This window comes from Lampetra fluviatilis, chromosome 72, assembly GCF_964198595.1.
Source record: "Lampetra fluviatilis chromosome 72, kcLamFluv1.1, whole genome shotgun sequence".
NCBI classification, from domain to species: domain Eukaryota; kingdom Metazoa; phylum Chordata; class Hyperoartia; order Petromyzontiformes; family Petromyzontidae; genus Lampetra; species Lampetra fluviatilis.
The window spans coordinates 3308705-3330829 of NC_136346.1; the positions used below are offsets into that span (position 1 = coordinate 3308705).

General features: G+C 45.7%; 2 protein-coding genes across 2 annotated transcripts; one reads left to right on the top strand and one right to left on the bottom strand.

Moving 5' to 3' along the window:
• Nucleotides 1-2818: 2818 nt before the first annotated feature.
• Nucleotides 2819-8622, bottom strand: LOC144953101 (zona pellucida sperm-binding protein 3-like). Its single transcript, XM_078883634.1, has 10 exons — nucleotides 8568-8622; nucleotides 7871-8082; nucleotides 7331-7447; nucleotides 6657-6756; nucleotides 5893-6070; nucleotides 5405-5540; nucleotides 5212-5306; nucleotides 4419-4513; nucleotides 3901-4029; nucleotides 2819-2949 (listed from the first exon to the last, which is right to left on the bottom strand). Exons 1-10 carry the CDS (start codon nucleotides 8620-8622, stop codon nucleotides 2819-2821), a joined length of 1248 nt encoding a protein of 415 aa, XP_078739760.1.
• A 354-nt stretch (nucleotides 8623-8976) lies between these two features.
• On the top strand, nucleotides 8977-18095 carry LOC144953097 (zona pellucida sperm-binding protein 4-like). The gene is made up of 13 exons (XM_078883627.1): nucleotides 8977-9014; nucleotides 9414-9487; nucleotides 10289-10378; nucleotides 11423-11544; nucleotides 12982-13096; nucleotides 13693-13827; nucleotides 14006-14184; nucleotides 14456-14553; nucleotides 14940-15067; nucleotides 16027-16216; nucleotides 17209-17344; nucleotides 17489-17582; nucleotides 17836-18095. Exons 1-13 carry the CDS (start codon nucleotides 8977-8979, stop codon nucleotides 18093-18095), a joined length of 1659 nt encoding a protein of 552 aa, XP_078739753.1.
• Nucleotides 18096-22125: the final 4030 nt, after the last annotated feature.

Below are 22125 nucleotides of genomic sequence, written 5' to 3' on the forward strand. Positions count from 1 at the left end.
TTATTTCTATTATTATTTCTATTATTTTTATTTTATTATTTATTTTTACCTACGTGACTTTATCAAAAAAAACCTAAGTCTTTGACACCATGTTCAGTTTCGCTCAACACGGCAGAAACGTCCATGCAAAAGTTAATAAACGAAATAGCATCTTACGATCTATAGCCAGCACATCTTGGGGGTCAACAAAAATAAACTTTACTCCGAACCTAAAAAGCCATTGTAAGTCCCATCATTAATTATGCTTGTCCCATTTGATGCCCAAACCTCTCCTCTACAAGTTATCAAAAGCTCCAAACCGCCCAATACCAAGCACTTCACCTAGCCACAGGATGCCACTTCATGGCACCCATTGATCACCTCCACCAAGAAATCAAAGTTCTTCCTATTCAAACCACTGCAAGCTTCTCACTGATCGATATATGGCTCGCAATGCATCCTTGCACCTGCTAGGAAAGTGAAATCCACCTAGCTTTCCTTCAGCTCTGCCAACGTGCAATCTACTTTAAACGCTCTTCCGCCAAATAGCACCACCAAATCAATAATAGAACCACTTGCACACCGCTGCCACCATATACTGCCTGAACGCCTACAAGCCAAATGTCGTGCTAGGGGGTTGGCCTCCACCCATAGCAGAGGACGAAAAATCCTTGACCCGGGCAACTCGCACAAAACTAGCTCATCTCTGTTCAGGTTTCTGCTCCATGCTAGCCGATTACCAAAATCGAATCGACCCAAACACCCCAATCTGCTGCCCTTTGTGCGAAGCAACGTCAGAAGACGTCTCCCATTTTCTCAGTTGCCCAAAACGCGGACCAAAAATTTAATCGTTGATCTCTGGCTAAACCCTTCCAAAGTGACGACACAACGCCACCTATAAACAGAAAGTGCGAGGAAAACAACTGCACATGCAGTCATTGAACATTTGAGTTCCAAGCAGAAAAGGAGAGGTTTTGAGGCCAGGTTATCCCCTCTTATACAGAGCCCGATACGAGCTTGGCGGATTAGTGGAGCTAGGAAACATGGACCCAAAAGGAGGGTCTAGCTCCTCAGTGGTAAAGTAGGAGCACGACGCGAAATGGTGTAAGGATAGTATAATACGCCCATCAGCCACATGTTGTGATCTTCGGGGCCTTCTTTGCCCACCCCCCTTCCACTCTTCCTTCTCCCCCCTCGGTCTCCCACATTCGGTTTGCTATATGTCCCCTCCCCCATCATCCCCTCCATTTAAAATGTCCATCTCCCTCACTGCCCCCCCCCCCCCCCCCCCGACGTGGTATCCTCACGTGGTTCAGACAGCAGCACCCCTGTACATGGTCCAGTTGCGTTGGGACCGTTCTCCAGGACATGATACGGTTACAGAGCTGTGCTCCATCAGGCCCTCGTTTGGTAAAAAATTAACCCGTAAAAACAAAGTTTTTCACTATAAATCCTTTATATGCGTGGCGGCTAGAGTCCTCTCGTCCTCTGGCTTGAGATGGCTGCCACCTATGGGTCAGATGATTGCCTGCCACCATTAAGCAATTGGTAATTAAATATTTTTTTCCTAAAAAGTTTAAAGTTATGGAAATTTTTCTCACGAAAATAAATTGTCACGCACAACGAGTCTGTGTGCAAAATGTCAGCTCGATTGGATCACGGGAAGTGGGTTAAAAAACGACCGAAAGATTTGCACGGTCGCAAGCAAGCGAACTTGATATAAAGGATTTAAAAATAACCAGCCAGGCAATAACTTTTTTCGACAGTCACTTGATGCAAGAGAAATATTTGGTCACATTCAGCCACAATACTCATTGGTAAATCTGCAAATTACGAGTTAACCCCATTTTAATGAAGAAACCTAATAAAATTCACCTAACCATTGGTTAACCCTTTCTGCAGCCTTGCACCCATGTGGTTCTCAATCGTTCAAAACATGTATGTTAATAATGAAACGAAGTAGTTGTACTTACACGCCTGCATGTAACAAAGCCTTTGCAGCACAGCGTTGGAACCTTGACGTTGTAAATTAGACATTAACACATTCCTGCATAGGGAGCTGGTAGGAACGTTGGGTTGCTCGATCAATGGCCAGGGTCAACGGTGGCGTGGTGTATTCCACAAATATGGCCGACTGAGGGTGGGCACAAGCCGGCGTGAGTAGGTTAAACGTTCAGCTTTATAAGGGCACCACAGGGTGACCAGCCCCTCCCCACCCAGATATACTTTGTATAGTGCAATGAAGGTACCTTTAAGATACTATGCACTCCCAGTTGTTATTGTTGGTTGGTGTAACTTTGACATGCATCCAATGGACAGAGTTTCAGAGCTCACGTCCCTAGGATGAATAAATATTTTCATTTAAGGCTGTGGGCACTCTGGAAACAATTGCCACATGTAAAACTCCAACCAGCTTAAGTACAGTATTAAATGATCCTATTTTTTTGCACGGTTGTTGCACATTACCCGTCTTTATAATGTACCAACAATGCCCAATTACTGTCCACGTTGAAAAATTCTGGGGCCATTTTTCATGGCAGATTAAAGAGGCATAGGAAAGCAGTCAGCTTAAATTGTTTAACTGCTCCATTGCACATGACAAAGAAGACTGCCAGTTAGGACAATTGGGAATGTTTAAAAAACATTTTCCTATATTAGGTAGATCCCACTAGTCCTGCAACGCATAAACTGGAGACCACCTAATCGTTTCCATACTCGCCCTCATTAACTGGGCGATGGTGGTTACACAGTGCTCACAACACCAAACAAAAACCCCACAAGACCAGAAAAGTAATGCACCAGAGTTTTATTATCATAGGTAAAGCAAAGCAACTGAAGATCAGAAGCTCGTTTCCAATCCCTTTGAAGGAGTCGTGCGACGCCTCTTCGAAACAAACACAGCCACCGTGGCACTTGCTGCGACAGCCATCACCAGCGCAGCCACTCCCAGACCAAGGATGGGAGCAGCACCTGTAAAACAATTGAGAGAAAGGGCTGGTGGGTAACTGCGGAGCCATAAAGCTAGGGTTTCCACATGCCGGAGGTTTTGGGAGCATTTGACCTATCCAAGTATTTGGTCAAGGTGTGAAAGGCGTGCTGTTCAAATATGTCACTCACCAAGGTTTGCCATTTAACACTGGTGGATGGGTTTAATTTAGCATGTCACACAACTTATATTGTTAAAAACGATCACAAATATCATATTAGGTCTGTTAAACAGTTTGTCATCTTAAACATATTTACATCGACGACCAAAGGACATTGGAGCATGGCAATACATCTTCGGCATACCTTTAGGGCACTGCTGTAATATCAGTGTTTTGTACCTTTTCAACTAGTTATTGGGGAAAGGGGGTTGTAGTTGGATGTCATAGGCCCTTTCAAAAGGGAAGAAGATAGAGTTCGGAAAAACAAATTTCTTCCTCCCCAAATTGCACAAAGTTCCGTATAGAGATCAAGTATTACAGACTGCCAATCCAAGGTCAACCTGAGAGCTTCATTGCCTCATGGAGGTCCTGGTTTAGTCTTAATTGAATCAGATGGTATGCAAAGAGGTTTTACTCTTTCTGGCAATAAAACAGGTGTTAATATATTCATACCAAATTGATACCCTTTACAAAGAAATCAAGTCTGCATTAACCACATGTACTTTTGGTGAACATGCTCCTTTTATATAGGTATCGTCTTTGAAACGGATTGATCTACACTAGAGACAACCTTGTTTATGGCCTAGTCCAAGTCAATCCCAGAAAACGCCAAAAACGCAAACAGTACAACGACAATCCATGTATCAGAGCATTTATATCCCTGGGCGAGCAGATACATCATGGGACCTATTTGCCAGAATCGAAGTTTGAGAAGTAGCTTTTAACCCCGAGAATGGAAAAAAAAATGTGCCATGAAATAATCCGACAGGATTACCTTTGGATGCAGATGTAGAAACCCGTGGCTGCTGCAGTTTTGCAGGGCTGCTTGGCTCAGCACCATCTGAGAAGGGCTTGGCAATCACGATGGGGCCCAGCATCATATCTTCCACCACATACGACGGTCCTGAGTGAGAGAACCACATTTGTAATGCGGCGAATGCCCAGGCATAAGCCCATACACACCTAATGATGCTTCCTTGTGTTGCAATCGAAACGTCATGCGAATTCGTGTTATTTGTATTATTTCCCTTCTACGCAACTTTACTGAAAGAACCAAGAATGAATCCCTGCAGTCACAAAAGCATTTCTGTTTAGTTTACTTGGCACATTACAGTACTTATTTCAATCGTGATGCCTCCCACCTTTGATTGCCACCTAACACCATTATTTAGGAAAGGCTTACATCGTGCATGTCGCAGTTTGGCTTTGGACACTTTCCAAGAACTTCACTCCCATGATATTCAAGGGTCTCCTGTACAAGACTAAATGTCCGATTACGACGGATGTACTCACCAGTCACTGCTGCCACATCCCTGCGCCTTCTTCCACTGGGGCACGTGGACTCGCAGCAGCTGCATACCGAGTCGGAGCCATCAGCAGAGACCCACCTGCATTGCACACAAACGTCGTCTGTAGTTACAGGCAATGCTCACTCGTATCCGTTCACATTTGATTAAAGTGACGATTGAGAACGCGTTTAGGGCCAGCACCACGCTCGACCAGACCGATGGCGACAATACCACACTCGATGGGAGCAGTGGCCAGGAATACAACTCTGGGCGTAGTTATGTTTAACTGTATGATGGCACCCGACCTGTAGAGTCAGAGCTTTATAGGGAAAGTACTGAAACTATTTGTAGCATCAAGGGGCAGTCCGTGGCCAGCACCACCTTCAATGTCCTGTTATGCACCAGCCCTGGTGATCAGCTTGAGAAAAATATACTAAGGCGCGGCTCAGTTGATGCTCCTGAATTTAGCCACGAGTGAGATTTGAACTCTGGCTACCAGGCTCAGACTTTTCAAAATGAGCTTAAACGAATTACGGACGTCGTATGCAGGCTTTTACACTTGTTGCAAAACGCAAGACCAGTGCATGAGGCTATGACCAATAAGCACCTGAATACATCTAAACAAGCGCAGACCCGTGGAACTGCACAGGAAATTTTGTAATACCAGTTGCAGCTAGAAACCGAAGTCAGGTCTTGGGGGATATTGGTTAAGCACACATGCATGCAAGGCATGGATTGAGCTATTGGATGGAACACTGAAAAACAAATTGCTGAGCAATACAACGAAGCAGACCAACCTGTATGCAGCCGAGGCACTGTAGGTGCAAGCTTTATTGACAGCCGTTGGAGATGTAGCAACATCTGCAACCTTCAGCTGGCAGAAGACGAAAACCTGGACCGAGAAGAGGAAGATGGGTTCTTACCTCAACCACACTGCCCATCACGTGGCTAAAGATGGTTTCTATAGAGGCCTGCATGACAATAAATCACCTGATCGCCATTGTTGGTGAACGTCGCAAGGAAGCGGAAGGAATCTATGAAGAAGCGAAGGACGTTGTCACTTTGTCGGAGCAGGAAGCCAGAAGTAAGGTGAGCATCATACGAGACTTTGCCATCCACAAGACACCTGCACAGACACCGTAGACGTATGACACGTGGCTTTAAATAGGGCAGGCCAGCAGAAGTATAATACTGCACCGAGGGTGCGCAAAGACCACCTCTTAAGGGACAAGGGGCTCCTCCCACCCGCAAACCAAAGCAGTCACCAATAACGCACATTGACCACATCTCTCATCAGTAGTGTACGGACAGACACTACGTGATAAAAAGCATCAACTATACACCTGGTCAGGCATAACCATCAGAGCAAGATTCAGCGACATTTCAACGTCAGGATGTTATATACTCAAGCAATGGAATGCCACCTTTACAAGGAGCATACACATTCATCAGGTGGGATTAGGAGAGCGAAATCTCACCCAGAGTTAGAAATTATTTGGTAGCTGAGGGGAGAGTTCCTGTCCGGAACCGGGGTTGCAAAGCAGCTGACCACGAAGATCCGGAGTGGAACGTGGTTCAGTGCCTGCACGCTCGCCTCGACATGCAGAGTCTGGCCCAGCTGGTATACGGTGGAAGGTCGCGCCACACTCCAGTCGTCTTCATAAAAAAGAAACCAATTAGACAACTTCAAAACACAATTGCCAAGGCCGAGTGCAGACTAAAGACAAAGCCAGGAAAGTGCTTGATCACGCCACTGCTTGTGGAAGAATCCCAGATAAATCATGGGACCTCCTTTGCCAGTACCAAAATATGAGAATTGGTTTAACTTTGTTCTGGCAACAGGTGTTTAGATGTTAAAACACCAAACTGAAAACTTTTACAAGGAATCTTGTGCATTAACCACACTATTTGTGGTCGGAATGCAAAAAAAACTCTAAAGAAAGCCGTCTGGTGTGGACCAGTTTCAAAGACAATGCATATATTAGAGTTTTTGTTTGCATTCTGACCAAGGATTCTGGTTAATGCAGACATGATTCCTTGTAAAAAAAGGTTTCAGTTTGGGGTTTGCCAAACAGGGGAAAACCTATTCTCAAAACTCAGATAAAGTTTAGGGACCTCGGGCATATATCTGGCCTATTCTTCAATACCAAGCAAACATCTTGAAGGGTTTATAGTCTAAACTGCCATCCTGGTAGTAGCCATGTGCACAATAGGCAATCAACGTCCTCACATCACCACTGACCGGTCATGAGCCTCAGCGTGAAGCTCAGCTGCTGCTGCATAACCTTGGCGCTGCTGAAGGGGATCCATGTGGGTTTGATGGCATTGCTAGACACGTTCCCCTTCCTGCAGTGAGGAGGAGATCAGGCACACATTCTCGACAAACGAGCAGAGGTGGGCGATGCTCGACAGCACTAATTGTGACCAGATTCTTATTGCAATGCTGTTAACAATCTTACAAGGAGTAGACAAGCGAAGAGATACATAACCATATTTTCAGAGTATATTTAACATCACAACGTGCAAGACTTATATCCGACGAGGACCAAATAAGATTAAGTAGGAGACTTGGTGCAATGGAGTATAATTAAGGGGACCGTGGTTCACAGTATGCAAGGCATGCACCACTTCAGGCGTGGACACTTGCAAGGCAGGAGGTTTGAGGCAGGCCACGCCACAGGAGCTTGATGTGAACCCATCCGTAAAGTTGGCACCAAAAACCCCCACGACAGACAGCACAGGGAGACCTTCCATCGGAAGCTTAACTCGCTGTTAATTTGGATTCATTGCAATTCAGGCCTCGCAAAGTTAAAGCACACGAAACGGCACGTAGTTTGTAAAGACAGTGGTAGAATTGCAAGCAGTTTAGCTGGACTTCAAAATGAAGCAAATGTCAACAAGAGACTGCTGGTGAACTCGCCTGGGATAGCGGCAAACGACCGGCACGGCGACGTAGTTTGTGCGGATAATGCCCGTGTTGGACGTGGGGCGGTAGTAGAGGTAGTTCTCGTAAGAAAGCAGCTCTGCACTCATCTAAGGAGAGGTGGAAGACGTGGGTTTTTTTTAATCTAATGCAATACTAGTGGAAGTAAAAAAAAAGCTCAAACACCTTGGTGGAAGACCCAATGCAGCAGTTCCATGGTTTAAATAATTCACCTAGCTCCTGTCCACCACAAAAACCACACCCACACAAACTATGGCAGATGCCCGATCTATTATGGAAGAATAAAAATGCTCTAATGTACTACTGGTCAACCAGAACGGACGTTAACATAATAATGCAATGACCGATCTACAAATACCAAGGAGACTTCAAAGCGATAAACCCCGCTGTTATTGAAGAAGTTTGGCTCGACTCGAATGCGGAATTGTAATTCTTCTGCATCTAAACTCGGCCAAAAAATGAAGCAGTTGGATTGCGCAGATTATGTTACAGCAGCATTAGCAGCCAGTTACCTGGATGCTGCTGCCACAGCTTTCCAGTGCGTAGAGGAACGTCACCGTCCCAACAAGGGCATCGCTCTCAGTGATGGGGCAGGCTGGCACTCCCAGGGACAGGTCACTCGCCTGGGCCAGGTGACCCGTGCCGAACAGGTCCCTGCTCACGGTCAGCGTGAGCGTCGCCTCGTCACACACCACACTCACCGTGGCGGAGGTGGCCACTGCAGCTGGCGGTGCCGCACGGGACGAGACGCGAGAGTTACCCAAACAGTGACACAGGTGGTCAATCAAGCCATAAAAAGTCTGAGACGCGAGTCACAATCATCCACACGGAGCTACTAGTGCTAGGGTTCGAATTCCCCAGTAGCACCTCAATAAATTTATACACGCGTTACGACAGGTTAAGAATACGTTTTGGCAATCTACTACTGGATCAAGTCTCGCACATTGCGGTCGTCAGTTTGACCATACGGATCAGTACGGGCGGAATTAGGGCAAAGCCCAGGTCTACACACTTGTCGCCGATGTTAACATTACCGGGACGCAAATTCGCGTTCAGGTATATAGAACAGTGAATTAACCACCACGCCACACTACCAAACCCATCGTTAGTGCGGGTATATTATGGCGTTGACATCAGTCAACACGGTAGTTGCATTGAACAACAAAACAACAAGTTTATAAATGCATATTTTGACCAAACTGCACTCACCAGAGGCAAGACATAACAACCCCAAGACCGCAAACAAAGCCCTCGTGGTCTCCATCGCAAGGACAACAAAAACCGAGACTTAGCACGGCACCAGCAGAGCCAACGCAGCTACTGTCCCGACTCGGGGCTTTTATCTGCGCCCGGCCTCATTCAGTTTCAGTAATGAGCCAATTAAATCCTCCTGCGTACGTGCCGCGTGATTGCGGTGCTGCTCCAATCCATGCACGTATGCCGAGATCAAGCAAACTCTACTGATGAGACAATCAGTGAGTGGATCTGGTCTGATACAATCTCGCTGATGAGACAATGCGTGGGTGGATCTGATCCAATCTGGATCGGGATCGCTGAGGGCTCTCCATATAAAAGGGGTCGTGGCCTAAAGGAGGCGACGCAGCCGATTTGTTTTACGATGGCGACCCTGCGAGTTCTTCTACTGCTCCTGACCAGGTGAGGAGGCGGAGGAGCGTGCTGAGTGGTGTTCAGGGATGTTACTCAACATTTCTTGATAATGAAGTCACGTGTACGTTTGTAAGAGCGAGCGTATCCATATCGCTCTGGGTAACTGACCTGCATGGAGAAATGCATTGAGATAAAAATGTGAAAGTGCGGTCCTGAAATGTCTCGCTTACACCATTTGTGGGTGGTAAGGGTTCCAAAGGTGGCATTGCGTGGCGCTGTTCACACCAACTCCATCGTGCACTGTGCTGGCCTTGAACAGGTGCTCCCTAAAATCGCTACTGGTCACTTAAATTTTTTTTTTGGGGGTGGGGGGGCGGCGACGGCAGTGTTTGCCTCTTTCCCTGTGTTCTCTCGTCTTGGCGGTCACGTGTCTCGTGCTCCCCACAGCTTCCTCTGCCTGGGCTCCGTCCTCGCGAGGCATCGCCAGTCGCTGGGACCACGGACGCTGGGGGAGCCGAGTGGTAGGGGGCACTGCTGCTTCTGTCGCCACAAAACCACATCGCGCATTCGCTCAATACCACATCGTGTGTACAGACACCGCCGTGCGCAAGACTAGAAGGGCGGCGTCTAGGTGAACTGGAAAAGTGTTACCGGCGACATGAGTTGCCCACAAGAGCGCTGCCTGGACGAGGTGGGGGTGCCTTTATTGTGCGCTGCAGCAGTCACGTGACGCGACGTGATGGCTGCCGGGCACGGGGCCGGCATGGGGATTATTAATAATCCTCCAGCGCATGGAAACTGGGCGTTCAGGGACATGAACTCCCTTGCACGTTTCTTTTTACAATAATAACCCTTTTGAAAAATATGGCTTTTGACGGATTGGTACGGCTCTTGAAACTGTACTTAAAATAGTGAGTTGTACAACTTGGACAGCACACGACTATACGTAACACTCACGTGGCAAAATCATCATGGCCTTGTTCCTTTCCATTGTAGTAACAACGAACTGTACAATCGCGTTGATAATTTGCATTTGTCAGGCTCTACCTTGGCAACTTTCCACTACAATTTCAAGAGTCTAATGCAGGGGGTCTACAACCAAAATATCAAGAGCCATGTTTCAACCTGTGGCTTCGAAGCTGCAGGTTGACGATCCCTGGTATGAGGTTCATACTGGCGAGTCGTGCACGTGCAGACTTGTGTGCACAGAAAAGGTAAGGGACTGATGTGCGCCCACCCACCAACCGTCGCGGGCTGTTTTTTAATTACTCCGGAAGGTGTAGTTGATGTTGACGTTTCAACTTCTGAACTGCCTCCCCCAGGTCTGCTGAAGCAATGCCTCTCCTCCACTCTGGGTTTCTCTGTGGGATGGCGCAGCTCCTCTGACAGTGATTACCGTGTCTTTGTACGGAGTGAGTCCACGAGCTTTCACTTCAATCGTGATGACATAATTAATCATCTTGATCCATTGTATGATTGCATATATGAAGCTTCTCAAGGATCCTAGCAACTTGATTCAGGGTTGAGAATCTCTGGCCACTTGTTTTGGTCCCAACTGCTTCGTTTTCAATGCGTTCTGACCTCTGCAGTTTTTGCTATTCGGTGTCGCTTTTTAGGTTTTTTGGTTCACTCTGGGTTATGAAATGTAGTTCTTATGAATTATGGGAAATTTAGGAATCTTGGGTTCAAAGCATGATATTATATTGGGTTCATTTCAACTAGTCTAATACAGCAGCCGGCAATCAACCCTTAATTTTCCATAGGATAAATGCGTGTGTTTTTGACAATTCGTTTTTTACCCTTTTATCTGGCAACAAAACTGACACCTTTTTTTACAAGGAGTCATGTTTGCATTGACCACTAAACCTGCAGTCGGAATGCAAACAAAAACATAACTCTGATAATGTATGCACTGTCCTTGAAATTGATTGGTCCACACCCGAGACGGCTTTCCTTAGAGCCAATTATCATGTTTTGCTACTGGCAAGCGAGGTTCCAATGGTGCATGTGTTATTAAACAGTTGAAGCCCTTATTTATCGATGCCTACTTTTTGCTTGCATACGCAATGGGCTCTTCCTTTCATTAAAACATTTCATGCAAGGTGGTACCTTCTGTTATAAGCTGAACCTGGTGACTCCTGTCAGACTCTGGTTCTCTACTTGCATCGTCTGCATTTCCCACCGGAATCCTCCGTTGTCGACTTGGACGCTCTTGTCGCTAAATCTGCCGCGCAGCTATTAGACGAGGTCGTTGTGCAGGTTTGAGAGTACCGTAACTCCAACAGTGTATTGAGGATCCTGTGTCCTAGAGACGTTCCTGGTACTGTGGAGACTTCCTATTCGCGTTGACGCTGACGCCATACTTTGTTGTTCTCCTTGCAGTCACGCTACCCACATTAACTTGTGGTGCGCAATCCAGATGCATGTTTTTATGACTTTGTGCTTGATGTCGCCAGCGGTGCGGAATGAGGCCGTGGATGTGGAGTCTGTGCAGGGGGAGTGCGGCTTCTCCATCGCGAGGGACGGTGCTGCGCTCCACTTCACCGCTGCTGGTGATGCCTGCCACGTGCGCGTGGAGGTGAACACGAGGAGACCGTTGACTTGCGTCGATGCTAGTACCTGCTGGGACTGCTGTGGTAGTAGCGAAATTGATGTTTCGCAATCCATAACCGATCAGCCATCGCGTGCCACCGATGTTGTCTGGCCAGAATCGAATTGGATTTTGTCTACCCCGGTATTTTTCCCTCTACGTTTGCGTAGCTCGTACATTTATTTTTAAAGTTCCTTCCAAGATTTTTTTTTTTTTAGCTCATGCCATCCACTCTGGAATTAGTTTTCAGATGGTTTTTGTTTTTTCTATTTATTCCTACAAAATATTTCGATCATCCCCTTGCTGGTAGCGACTTTGTTTCTAGTTTATACAGCAGCTCTTTCTCGACTGGTATCCCTATACAATCGATGCAATGCTCATTCCATCTGTCTTGTTATTAAGATCTTACATCCTTGTTTTTTATCGGTTTACCTTGGTTTGCGCTTTGCATTTGTGCTCTTGTTCACTGTAGTATGCCATGTTACTACATTGCTCTTCCAGCCATTCCTAAGTCCCCTTTCTTGACTCGCATTGCTTGTTTGTCTTTATTCTCAGTCTCCTCAGTCTTATCTCTAGCATAATCGTTCTCTTTCTGTGCTTAACGGTAACGCATTCGCCATCTCTAGACGTCCATATAAACCAAAGTTCTCACCTTGATAGAAGCAATGTGTTAACGGTTTACATCACACAACACTGCAAAACAAGCTTTCGGTTTATGCATTTCACGCCTGCCAATGGATGCAGCTTTCGCAGTACTATTCGATGCAAAGATGGGAATCGGAGCAGTTTGCTTGGTGTAGAATAATCAGCACTCTGTATTGATACAGAAGGTCACTATCCAAGCTGGCTTGTAAGAGACCAACATAGATGTAAGAAAAATATTGCACAAGGCGTAATTGTACATGTATTATCTAGGACAACAAAATGTAACGTTGGCAGACCTAACCAACATACGAGCTTTGTGCCAGAAAGATGTGCACTACTTGAGGTTACTTGCATACGCCATGAAAGTGAAAACTAATAATAAAATGTGTAGTTGACACAATGGGCTATCTGCCCAGGGATCGTGATGCCCGTGTAAAGGGTGAGAATTTGTGAGTACGGTGGTTTTGTGGGAAGAGGAATGGAGGTTTTGTGGCAAGGTCAATATGGAAAATGTATTACACGTGTAGAGCGCAGCATCCGTTGTACAATAACAAGGGGAAACCTGGGAAAGTGATTTCGGATCCAGGCATACAACCCCCACGTGCGGTCTGCCTGTCTTAATTTGGGTGGCAGGTGGTGGCGGGTTTCCTATTGAGTTTTACTTGTCATTAACCTGGCCTCACCCAAGCATTTAGAATGCACAATCTGCTGTTTTTTGTTTTGAGCCTTCCTGGGGCACTCGCCCCCGAGTCCGATTTTGAGGGCTGCTACTTTCACCAGGATGGCAGGAGGAAGATCCAGGTGGAGCTGCAGGAGATGCGGCAGGGGCTCAATGGGCTCGTCTGGGCTTTCACCATCGACTGCCCTGAGAACCTAAGATCGGTGAGGGCTGGAGGTGAGTACCTTTGACTTGACACTGCTAATCGGACCCACAGACTGCACTACCTATGACTTGGTGCTCTAGAATGGGTCTGCTGAGTCAACGACTGCCTTTTTTTAATCGACCCAAATCATCTCTCTTGGTGCTTTTGCAATAATGCGTTTCATGCCCTTGGCTTTTACTAGACAAACTTGCTGCTTGAATCATTTTCCGATGCAATGTCCCCCAGTAGCTGATTGCAATAGTTGCACCGTATCAACGCGTTTTCCTAATGCACTGCTGGTTGGTGCTGCCCTGGGTCTTTAGGGTTAATTTGACCATGCTTCACCACGCCGCTCCTTGTTGGCAAAGGTTGAGTGACACTGACCTGCAATGCAACACATTGTGCTGCACTGCCATAGCCTTTTACAGCCAGTGAGCACGGTGTTTGCCCATCTTTGCGGTATACTCAACCCTGCTCCGCTTCTGAGATTGGGTGTATTGCCTGGGTGAGTTTGTCATGTGCCAAGTAACATGAATTCGCATACTTGACATGTGGCTCAAACGATGACTTGCATTTAAGTACGTGTGGGGTTTTGTACGATGACCGGTTGTGCTCCTGCTGTTTTTAGAGATCGCCACGTGCTCTGGTCAGAGCAGGAACTTCCCATGCAACTCTGTGCAGAGTGTCCCGAGCACGGACGTCTGTGCACAGAGTGGCTGCTGCTACGACCCCACTGTACGCCGCTGCTTCTACACTGAAGCTGGTACATAGCTGACTCAACAGAGGTTCCATAATTTACTACCTAAACTAGGCTCTTGCTGTGAGGTTCTATGTTGGCACAGTAGCATCCTGTGGTGCTAGTTTCTGGACTTGTTGCATCACCACGGGCTACATGGGGCATCTTCTGTGATTCACCGAACTCCCCATTACCCTCCCACCAGTGTGCACCACAGATGGGCGCTTTGTGGTACCTGTGTCTCGGAACCTAACATCTCCACCGCTGGACCTGAGCACCGTGCACCTGACTGGCAGTAGCAGTGCGCAGTGCAGTCCCGTGCTGGTGTCTCAAGACCTTGCAGTCTTTGATGTACCCATGGCAGCGTGTGGTGCCACTGTGCAGGTACTGGACTCTACTTTGCCCTGCCCCCATCCTGATGGTTGTTGTTTGGCCTTGTTGAAGTGCTGCATCGGACCCTTCACGATGTACAACTACCCGAGTACAATCATGCACGAGTTGATAAAGAACAGCGTGGTCACTGATTGAGTGTCAAAGAAGAATTCTGGGTATCCTAAAATCTAATTGAGCAATTTGGAATCTTTGCCATTACCAGTTATCTGCTTGAGCACTCAATGGAAGTATCGTTGTGTAAACTACTTTTTGTTGTGACCAGTGGAGTGGGCAGGAGCTCGTGTACGAGTTAATGTTGGTCTCCGAGCGGGAGCTCTGCGTCGATGGAAACGTCGCCATCACCAAGTCGTCCACGTACAAGTAAGAACTGCCACCACCCCTCTGCACGTGCTGTGCTCATGAGAGTTAAGCACGAGTCTTGCACAGGAGACCCACCCCCATCAATATCCACTGTCCCTGCAACATTAAATAGTTGCAGCATATCCCTGCAGAACCATGACCAATCTGTACCTCCATATTCAACGATTCAATTTTCAAATTGGGACCTTCAACGCACAGGGGCGTCTCTTCTTCATCACATGATCTTTTTAACATCGCCTGAAGTAGTAGGAATATAGTATTAACCAAAGTGGTCCCTTGACTGGTACGTCTGCAAAGCACCCTGTCAGTCTGCTGTGTGGCTCCTGCAATCTCTTGCTGCCGTGAGGGCGTTGTGCTTGTCTTTTTGATGGGTGTCTGTTTACCAGGATGGTTCTTCAATGCCGCTTCCTTGGAAGTGGAGACCTGCAGCTTGGAGTGCAGGTGAGCACTCTCCCACCGCCACCTCCAGCCACGGCCACTGGGCCCCTCTCCCTGCTGCTCCAGGTCTTCACTGGTGAGTACTGCCCTCCCACCACACCCTGTGCAGCTCTGAGCGGACAAATGGCACTTTAGGGGAACACTGGTTGTGATGTTGCTCTGCCCAGGGCAGACTTGTCTGTATTCTCTGTATTAGCTCTGGCTCGAAGCCAGCTGAAAGTCATGCTTATTTTATCGATTTCCGAGATAGCAGCTCAACCCTGGTTTAATTTCCCGTGATGCAGGCTGCATTCAAAAATCGTAACATTAATCGTCATGGCTACTTGTTTAAACTGCAAACCACTTCAACAAACGCATGGCGTACTAGGCTGTGCTGCCAGTTTTGTGAACCTGCCAGAGTTCATAATTAGCCATAAGGGAACTAGAACGACTTGCATATTCTCCATGGTACGATGTGTAACTTCAAATGCTAATTTCTGCTGAGGTTTTGAATCATCTAGCAGCTATTAGCTGAAACTGTTGTTGGTGTGGGGCTGACATTGAATGGGATGACACTGCCCCTACCAAATGTGTCTTTTTGCACAACCCATCAATCAAAACGGTCTCCTTGAGGGCATTGTTTACAGGAAAATTGGACTGGCTTTCTTAACCTCATTTGTCAGGTCACATTTGCTTGACCGAATTTATCAACCGCTTCATTGGTTACCAATTGGCTAAAAATGGGACTAGCGCTTTGCCAACTGCTAGCACCCGATTCCCACCCCTCGGTGTGAAACCCTTACAACATCTACAGAAATTTAGAGCTGCCGTTGTATACACCGTATGTAAGTGAGGGTCACCGTTTTATTCTGAAAGTACACATGAAATATAAGCCACGGTTTTTATGCCAGGAACATGTTGATGTGCATTAGTTCAATTCAAAAGTAATGCGCACGTTTTGGGGGGGTTTGTGCTTTGCCTTATCCAATGTGCTCTAAACAGGACCTTTACACCACTAATCCACATGCCTTGTGAACCATGTCTGCACGCTGCCAGACAACTCCTACACCACGCCGTACCAGCCCTGGCAGTACCCGCTGGTAACGCTTCTGGGAACGCCGCTCTACGTGCAGACGTCACTGCTGCACCGCACTGACCCCACGCTGGTGCTCTTCCTGAAGGACTGCTGGGCCACGCCCACTGCCGAAGCCACAGACCCCACGCAGTGGAAGCTTGTGGTGGATGGGTGAGGCTGGGCGGGGTAGTGCTCAATAAACCCTCACTGCCACAGCACGGCCTGCAGAGGCAACCTGGTTTGAGGCATTTGTTGTTTATTTTTCTTCCCCCACGTAAGCCGTTGTGGTGTAATAGGTTTTTACCGTTTCAACTGGTACAAAAACTGACACCTTTTTAGACAAGGCATGTTTGTAATAACCACAACACAAGCGGTCAAAATGCTAACAAAAATAAACCACTCTGATGATAATGGTATGCACTGTCCTTGAAGTTGATAGGTCCACACTCGAGACGGATTTTCTTAGAGCCTAGTCTCCATTGGTGTTGGACCAGATGACGCCAAAAGGCGTACAACTCAAAGACGGCGCACTATCAGAGTTGAGAGCTCGGTAAACATTTACACCGAGACCTCGCTTGCCAGTGGCAAAATATAGTAATAGCTTTTTACCCCTTCAACTGGTCATCATCATCAGAGTTGTTTCTTTTTGTTTGCATTTTGACTTGTGGTGTGGTTATTGCGAACATGATGCCTTGTATAAAGGTGTCTGTTTTTGTACCAGTTGAAAGGGTAAAAACCTATTACCATATTTTGCCACTGGTAAAGGAGGTCTCATAGTGCAAAGTTGTACAATTACGTCCCTTTATCAATGACAACAGTTCGTGTAAATGGGTACGATCAGTTTCTGGAGTTTAAGCAAGATTGCAGTGCCATCCAAAATGTCGATGGCCACTGCTCCTTGGGTTGATGTTCTGGATGTTAACACAGCCACCCTCTGCCTCCCAGAGCTGGTGATTTGTACAAGGCCGACTACATGTAGTGATGGTTGCATTGCACAAATGCACTGCCTGTTGGCATTTGGGCTGCCTTGCTGATCGTGAGCATGTCTTGGCTAAAGCTGGCCTTCATCCGTGCATGCAGATTTAAATAAAGATACGTGCATTCAATCCGATGCATATAACACTTGCTTTGAATTGAGGGTAAACGGCACTTTTCCTGTGCAGCTGCCCCGTGCAGTCTCCTTGTTGCAGTGTGTCCTTCCCTGGTGTGGCGGACCTGCCACTGCCTTCTCACTACAAGCGTCTGGCACTCCAGGCCTTCGCCTTCATGAACTCTGACCGCAGCACCACCCGTGACCTCGTGAGTGCCTGATTCTTTCCGCCATTAAAAACCAAGTCCCCATGGAGGGATGACGTGTACTGTGTCCAACTGGAGAGGGCACAAAAGACTACGTAAAACATGGAATGCTTTGCTTACTGGAGCGATGCATTCTGTCTGCCACAGGTTTACCTGCACTGCTCTATCGTGGTGTGCGACAGCTCCAGCCCCAACTTCCTCACCGAGTGCAATCGGCAGTGTGGACAGACCAGGCGCTACCGTGAGCACCACCGCGACCTCTTGAATATCTTGCGCTTATTTACCCAGCTGACAAAGGGGTTTTCATGTTGGTGGTAATGTTGCTATGTTATCGTTTCTATTTAGAGCACATTTGCTGTGACTTTGCAGACTAGTTTTTGACAAGCCGTGGCATGCCTTAATGACCTACTCGTTTTATTTTTCTGGGACCTGAATCCTTTAGTGTCCTTTTGTATGGGCCAGTGGTCCTCAACCGCTTTCTGTTCTTGTTCCAGAGCGCAACGCCATCTCTGACGCTTCCAGCGTGGTAGGAAAGCACGTGGTGTCGCTGCAGGGCCCCGTGCTCTTTGAAGAAGCGCCTGTTAACGACGCTGCTCTGCTGTGGCTGGAGGCGCCCTCCTCATCGTGGGCCTCGGCTGGGACTCTGTCCTTTCTCCTCGTCATTGCCACAGCCGTCATTGCTCTCCTGTCTGCTGCCATTGCCGTCAGGAGGCACAGGAGCCGGGCTGTGGCGCTCGATGGGAGTGGCTATTGATGACTACTTGTGATTGCTGGCACTTGCATGTCTTGCTGACCATTGTTGTCACAAATAAAATGCTGAAATTCTCTACTGCTGTTCTGACCATTTACGAGGATTGTATGTGTGCAATATGTCGGAAGCGTTTGGCCACGTTTCTTCCCCAAGGCAAGTCTCCTCAATAGCAGCAACTTATACTAAGGTGTAGGTTATTGGCTTCAAACAAGCAACTTGCCATCCTTAAAGAATCTGAATCCAGATTTATTTTATTACTTGATGAATCTCTTTCCCCTAAAACATGCTAATGTGGACATTATGTTCCAGGAACATTTCCCATCACAAACTATTTCAAAGGCACATCAATAATGTGGTGGAAGGGGGGGAGAAACGGAATACTGCTAACTTTAACTAGCTTTAGGTGAAAGTTGGGTTATGGCATTACAACGCATCTGTCCAGAATGTCAAAGTGCTGTTCCCCTGGAAAAGACAGCCACCCCACCCACGCTGTGGAGGCTTGACGAGACCTTCTTTTTGGCCTTGTGCACGAGTGGCTTGGCGCTTCAGACCCCTGGGTTCTGATGCAGTGACGCATCCATCTCCAGCTGCATTGGGGTGATTGCTGTAGAAACTCTGCCTCAACGCGGTTCCTCCATATTTAACTGCTTGGGCATGGCCGCCACACATGCCGATAGCCAGGAGTCTCCCGTTTACAACTTCCTGAACTCGGACCCGTGTTAAACCATCTGCCTGGAAAACTCTGCTGTTAGGAAGACCGTTTGCATCAAACACGGCCTGGAAATCCTTGACCCCCCTCCCTGAATATGGCCTCCTACCTTTTAAAACTAAACCTGAATAGCGTTTCTCCGAAAATTCATCGCACTATGAAGGATGGACAACCTGTAATGACCATTTCTCCTGGACTTGCTCAATCCTACATGATGACGCATGAAACAGTACTCCATTTTTTCGGAGTGATTTGAACGTTCCTTTTAAGTCGTACCTGTTAAAATTAGAAAACACACTAAACATCTACTTGACCTATAGCCTGAAAAATCATGGTATAAATTTACTTTGTCCTGAACTGAACGTTTGTAATAGTACACTGTAAAAAATATCCGTAATTTTACATGAGAAAATACTGTATTTGCTCACGGAAAAATTACTGTAATGAAAATTTAAACGGAATATCCGTTAATTACGGAGTAGTTCTTTGTGGAATAGCTCAAAGAAAAGGCGGGAAAGATTGAGAGCAATTTATTTTCAACACGCAGCCATATTTCTATTCCTCTGTTTTTGCTGGTAAGACTCTCTCTGAAATATAAAGGCATATAAAACACATACTTAAATGATCGACAGGACAGCTTTTTTATTTATAAAAAAAACAATTGGACAAAGGCCAGGACCTCAACAAAACGCTAGTACGTAGCCTACAGTTTAATAAAGTGTGATTTTAACGGGTTGCAAAGTGTTCCTGGAGGGCTTAACTACCTAATTTAACTAATTAGTGTTAATTGGACCATTTGAATTTCTCTTCTCGGTTCAGGTGTTGGTCATTTTGGGAGACCTAGAACACATGCTAGACTGTGGCTGCCAGGACCAGGGTTAAGAACCACTGCTGTGGAGGTGCAGCAGTGTATACTATGATGCTGGTTTGTTTAGACTTATTTTCTAAGCCATTAAAGATTAGCCATTGCACACACAATGTTCAGGTGCTCAATATGTGACTTTAGAAATGCCTCAGTCACTGCTTATACAAGACACTGCAGGCAGCATAGAAATGTGCATAATGCAGTTTCTTGTGGATTTCCAACTTGTGGTAGTAGATTTTAAACTTTTAATTCCTTTAATAGTCATGTTACAAGAGCTCACCATAACTTGAGAGCAAGAAGCATGTTCAAATACACGACGAAATATATCTGTAGCTTTGAAATGTTACTGGGATTGTTGCAGTAAAAAATGTGGAACCTTTAAAGAGTTTGTAGGTCACATGAATTATCACCTGCAGGAGGGCCTAGAGGTTGTTTGTCCATTCGAGGGATGTGGTAGGAAGTTTACATTGAAGTCATCATTTACTTCCCATATATCTAGATATCACAAGGGCTGGGGCGTAATAAATATTTATTCAGCTTACCTGAGTGATGCTGTAGAACAGCCTCATCTACATGAACAACAGCCATAGCTACATATAGAACATCCCGCAGAAACTGATAACCTAGCTGAGCCCAGTTTTACTTAAGTTTACAGGCAAAACATCTTGTTCCAGTCTCAACGATCACACATGGTTAGTGCAAGGCACTTCATATGCAAATGGTGTGCTTGTTGTACTTGATTTTGATGTGGGATACTTAAGACTGGGGCAGATAGCATGCATCATAGTAAAAAATGAAAGTGAGGTGTTTTTTGTTCTCCAAGAAAAGATGTCTAACATTGTACCTGATATTGGTGTGTATGAAGTAGAACACATTTGCCATCGTAAAGTAATTTGTCAAAGCTCTTCTATGATTCATAACTACATGCCTCTAACATTTTATCACAGAGGGGAAAACTGCTTTAACTATTGAAGCACAAACTTGTAACGATGGAAAGAGTGAAAGCTGCTGAAGGTGGCACTGCCATCCCTCTGTGAAGACAACTGAAAGCCTACTACAAAGGCTGCATGAGATTGGGGTAGAGTGTAAAGACGATTTAACCCTGTCAAAAATAGAAGACCTGGAGAGAATTATGAGACCAATTCAAGGTCGAAAGCTGCTGCACGCATTCATCGCAGGTATGTTTTTTTTAAGTATTGCAATGATAAAAAAAGTAGCCTATACTATTAATTCCAATTTACTTAAATTGATTGCTGTGTTTCTAATAAAATGGTGATGATTTCTTATATTGACACTATTAACTTCTTGGGTATATAAACATTTGTTTAATGTGATGTGTGTTGTATAAGTATGCAGTGTTTCCCGCAGAAATTTGCATAGGCAATGCGGTCTGAAACGGAAAAGCCTTCTGGAATATATAATATTTGGTGTATGTAGGTGCTTTATAAACATTGAGGCAGAACTCATTATTTCAAAAATTAATGTTTATTTAGACTTTCTTTTTTGTTTGTTTTAACTTCAGGACCATCAGCTGCTGTTGAATCTCCCTGTAGAGTTGGATTATGCAGATCGCCTGAGATGGCAACATCAAGAACATGTGTTGGGGACAGATTTGAAATTCCGTGGCACAAAATGCCACCTGCTCTGATCCAAACTTTAACTGATTAAAAAAGGCCAACTCCCATGCTTAGAAAATAAATGGTGAAAATAGTTGGGAATGAACTGCTATTTATTTGAGGCATCCAACATCTGAGCATTTTGAAACTCTGATTGGGATTCCAATTCAAACTAAATTGGCAGAGGAGCTTTCCAAAAAAGGACCAACGATCACAAAATTCATCTGACAAGTAAAAGCAGCCCCTCCAGATCATCTGAGCACTGAAAATGATGACAACAGCAACACTGAATCACAACAATCACTGGGCCTGCTGCTTCTTTTGGTTACCTACTTAGGTAACAACCCTACAAAACTGGTCGTTCTTAAAGAGGTGAATTTATTTATTAACTGATTAAATAATGTGTCAAGTTATAAAATACAATTACCTGTTCTAAATTGCAGAAATTATTTGTTTAAATTATGTAAATATATTTAGTACCCAGTCTTGGACTCTACTATATCGAAAACAGTCAAGGCAAATTGACTAACAACTAAAGGGAAATACCACTGATTTAATTTTGCTTTATGGCCTGATCAGCCAGAATATGATAGACCTCTACAATATGCATTTGAATCAGCTACAATAATGTCATATTTTTTGTATTTTTTTTCATTAAGGAAACTGAAACCGCCAGTTCCATAGTGAAGAGAGACCTTCCATCCACCCCATGCATTGTTTCCCTTGGTAAGTCAATTTATAGGAGAACATTTACATCTTCTTTCACAGATCCTGATTAGCACTAATCTTAGACTACCAATGATTTAGGTAAGTAAATAGAACTAGTGTTAAAACCTGTGACAG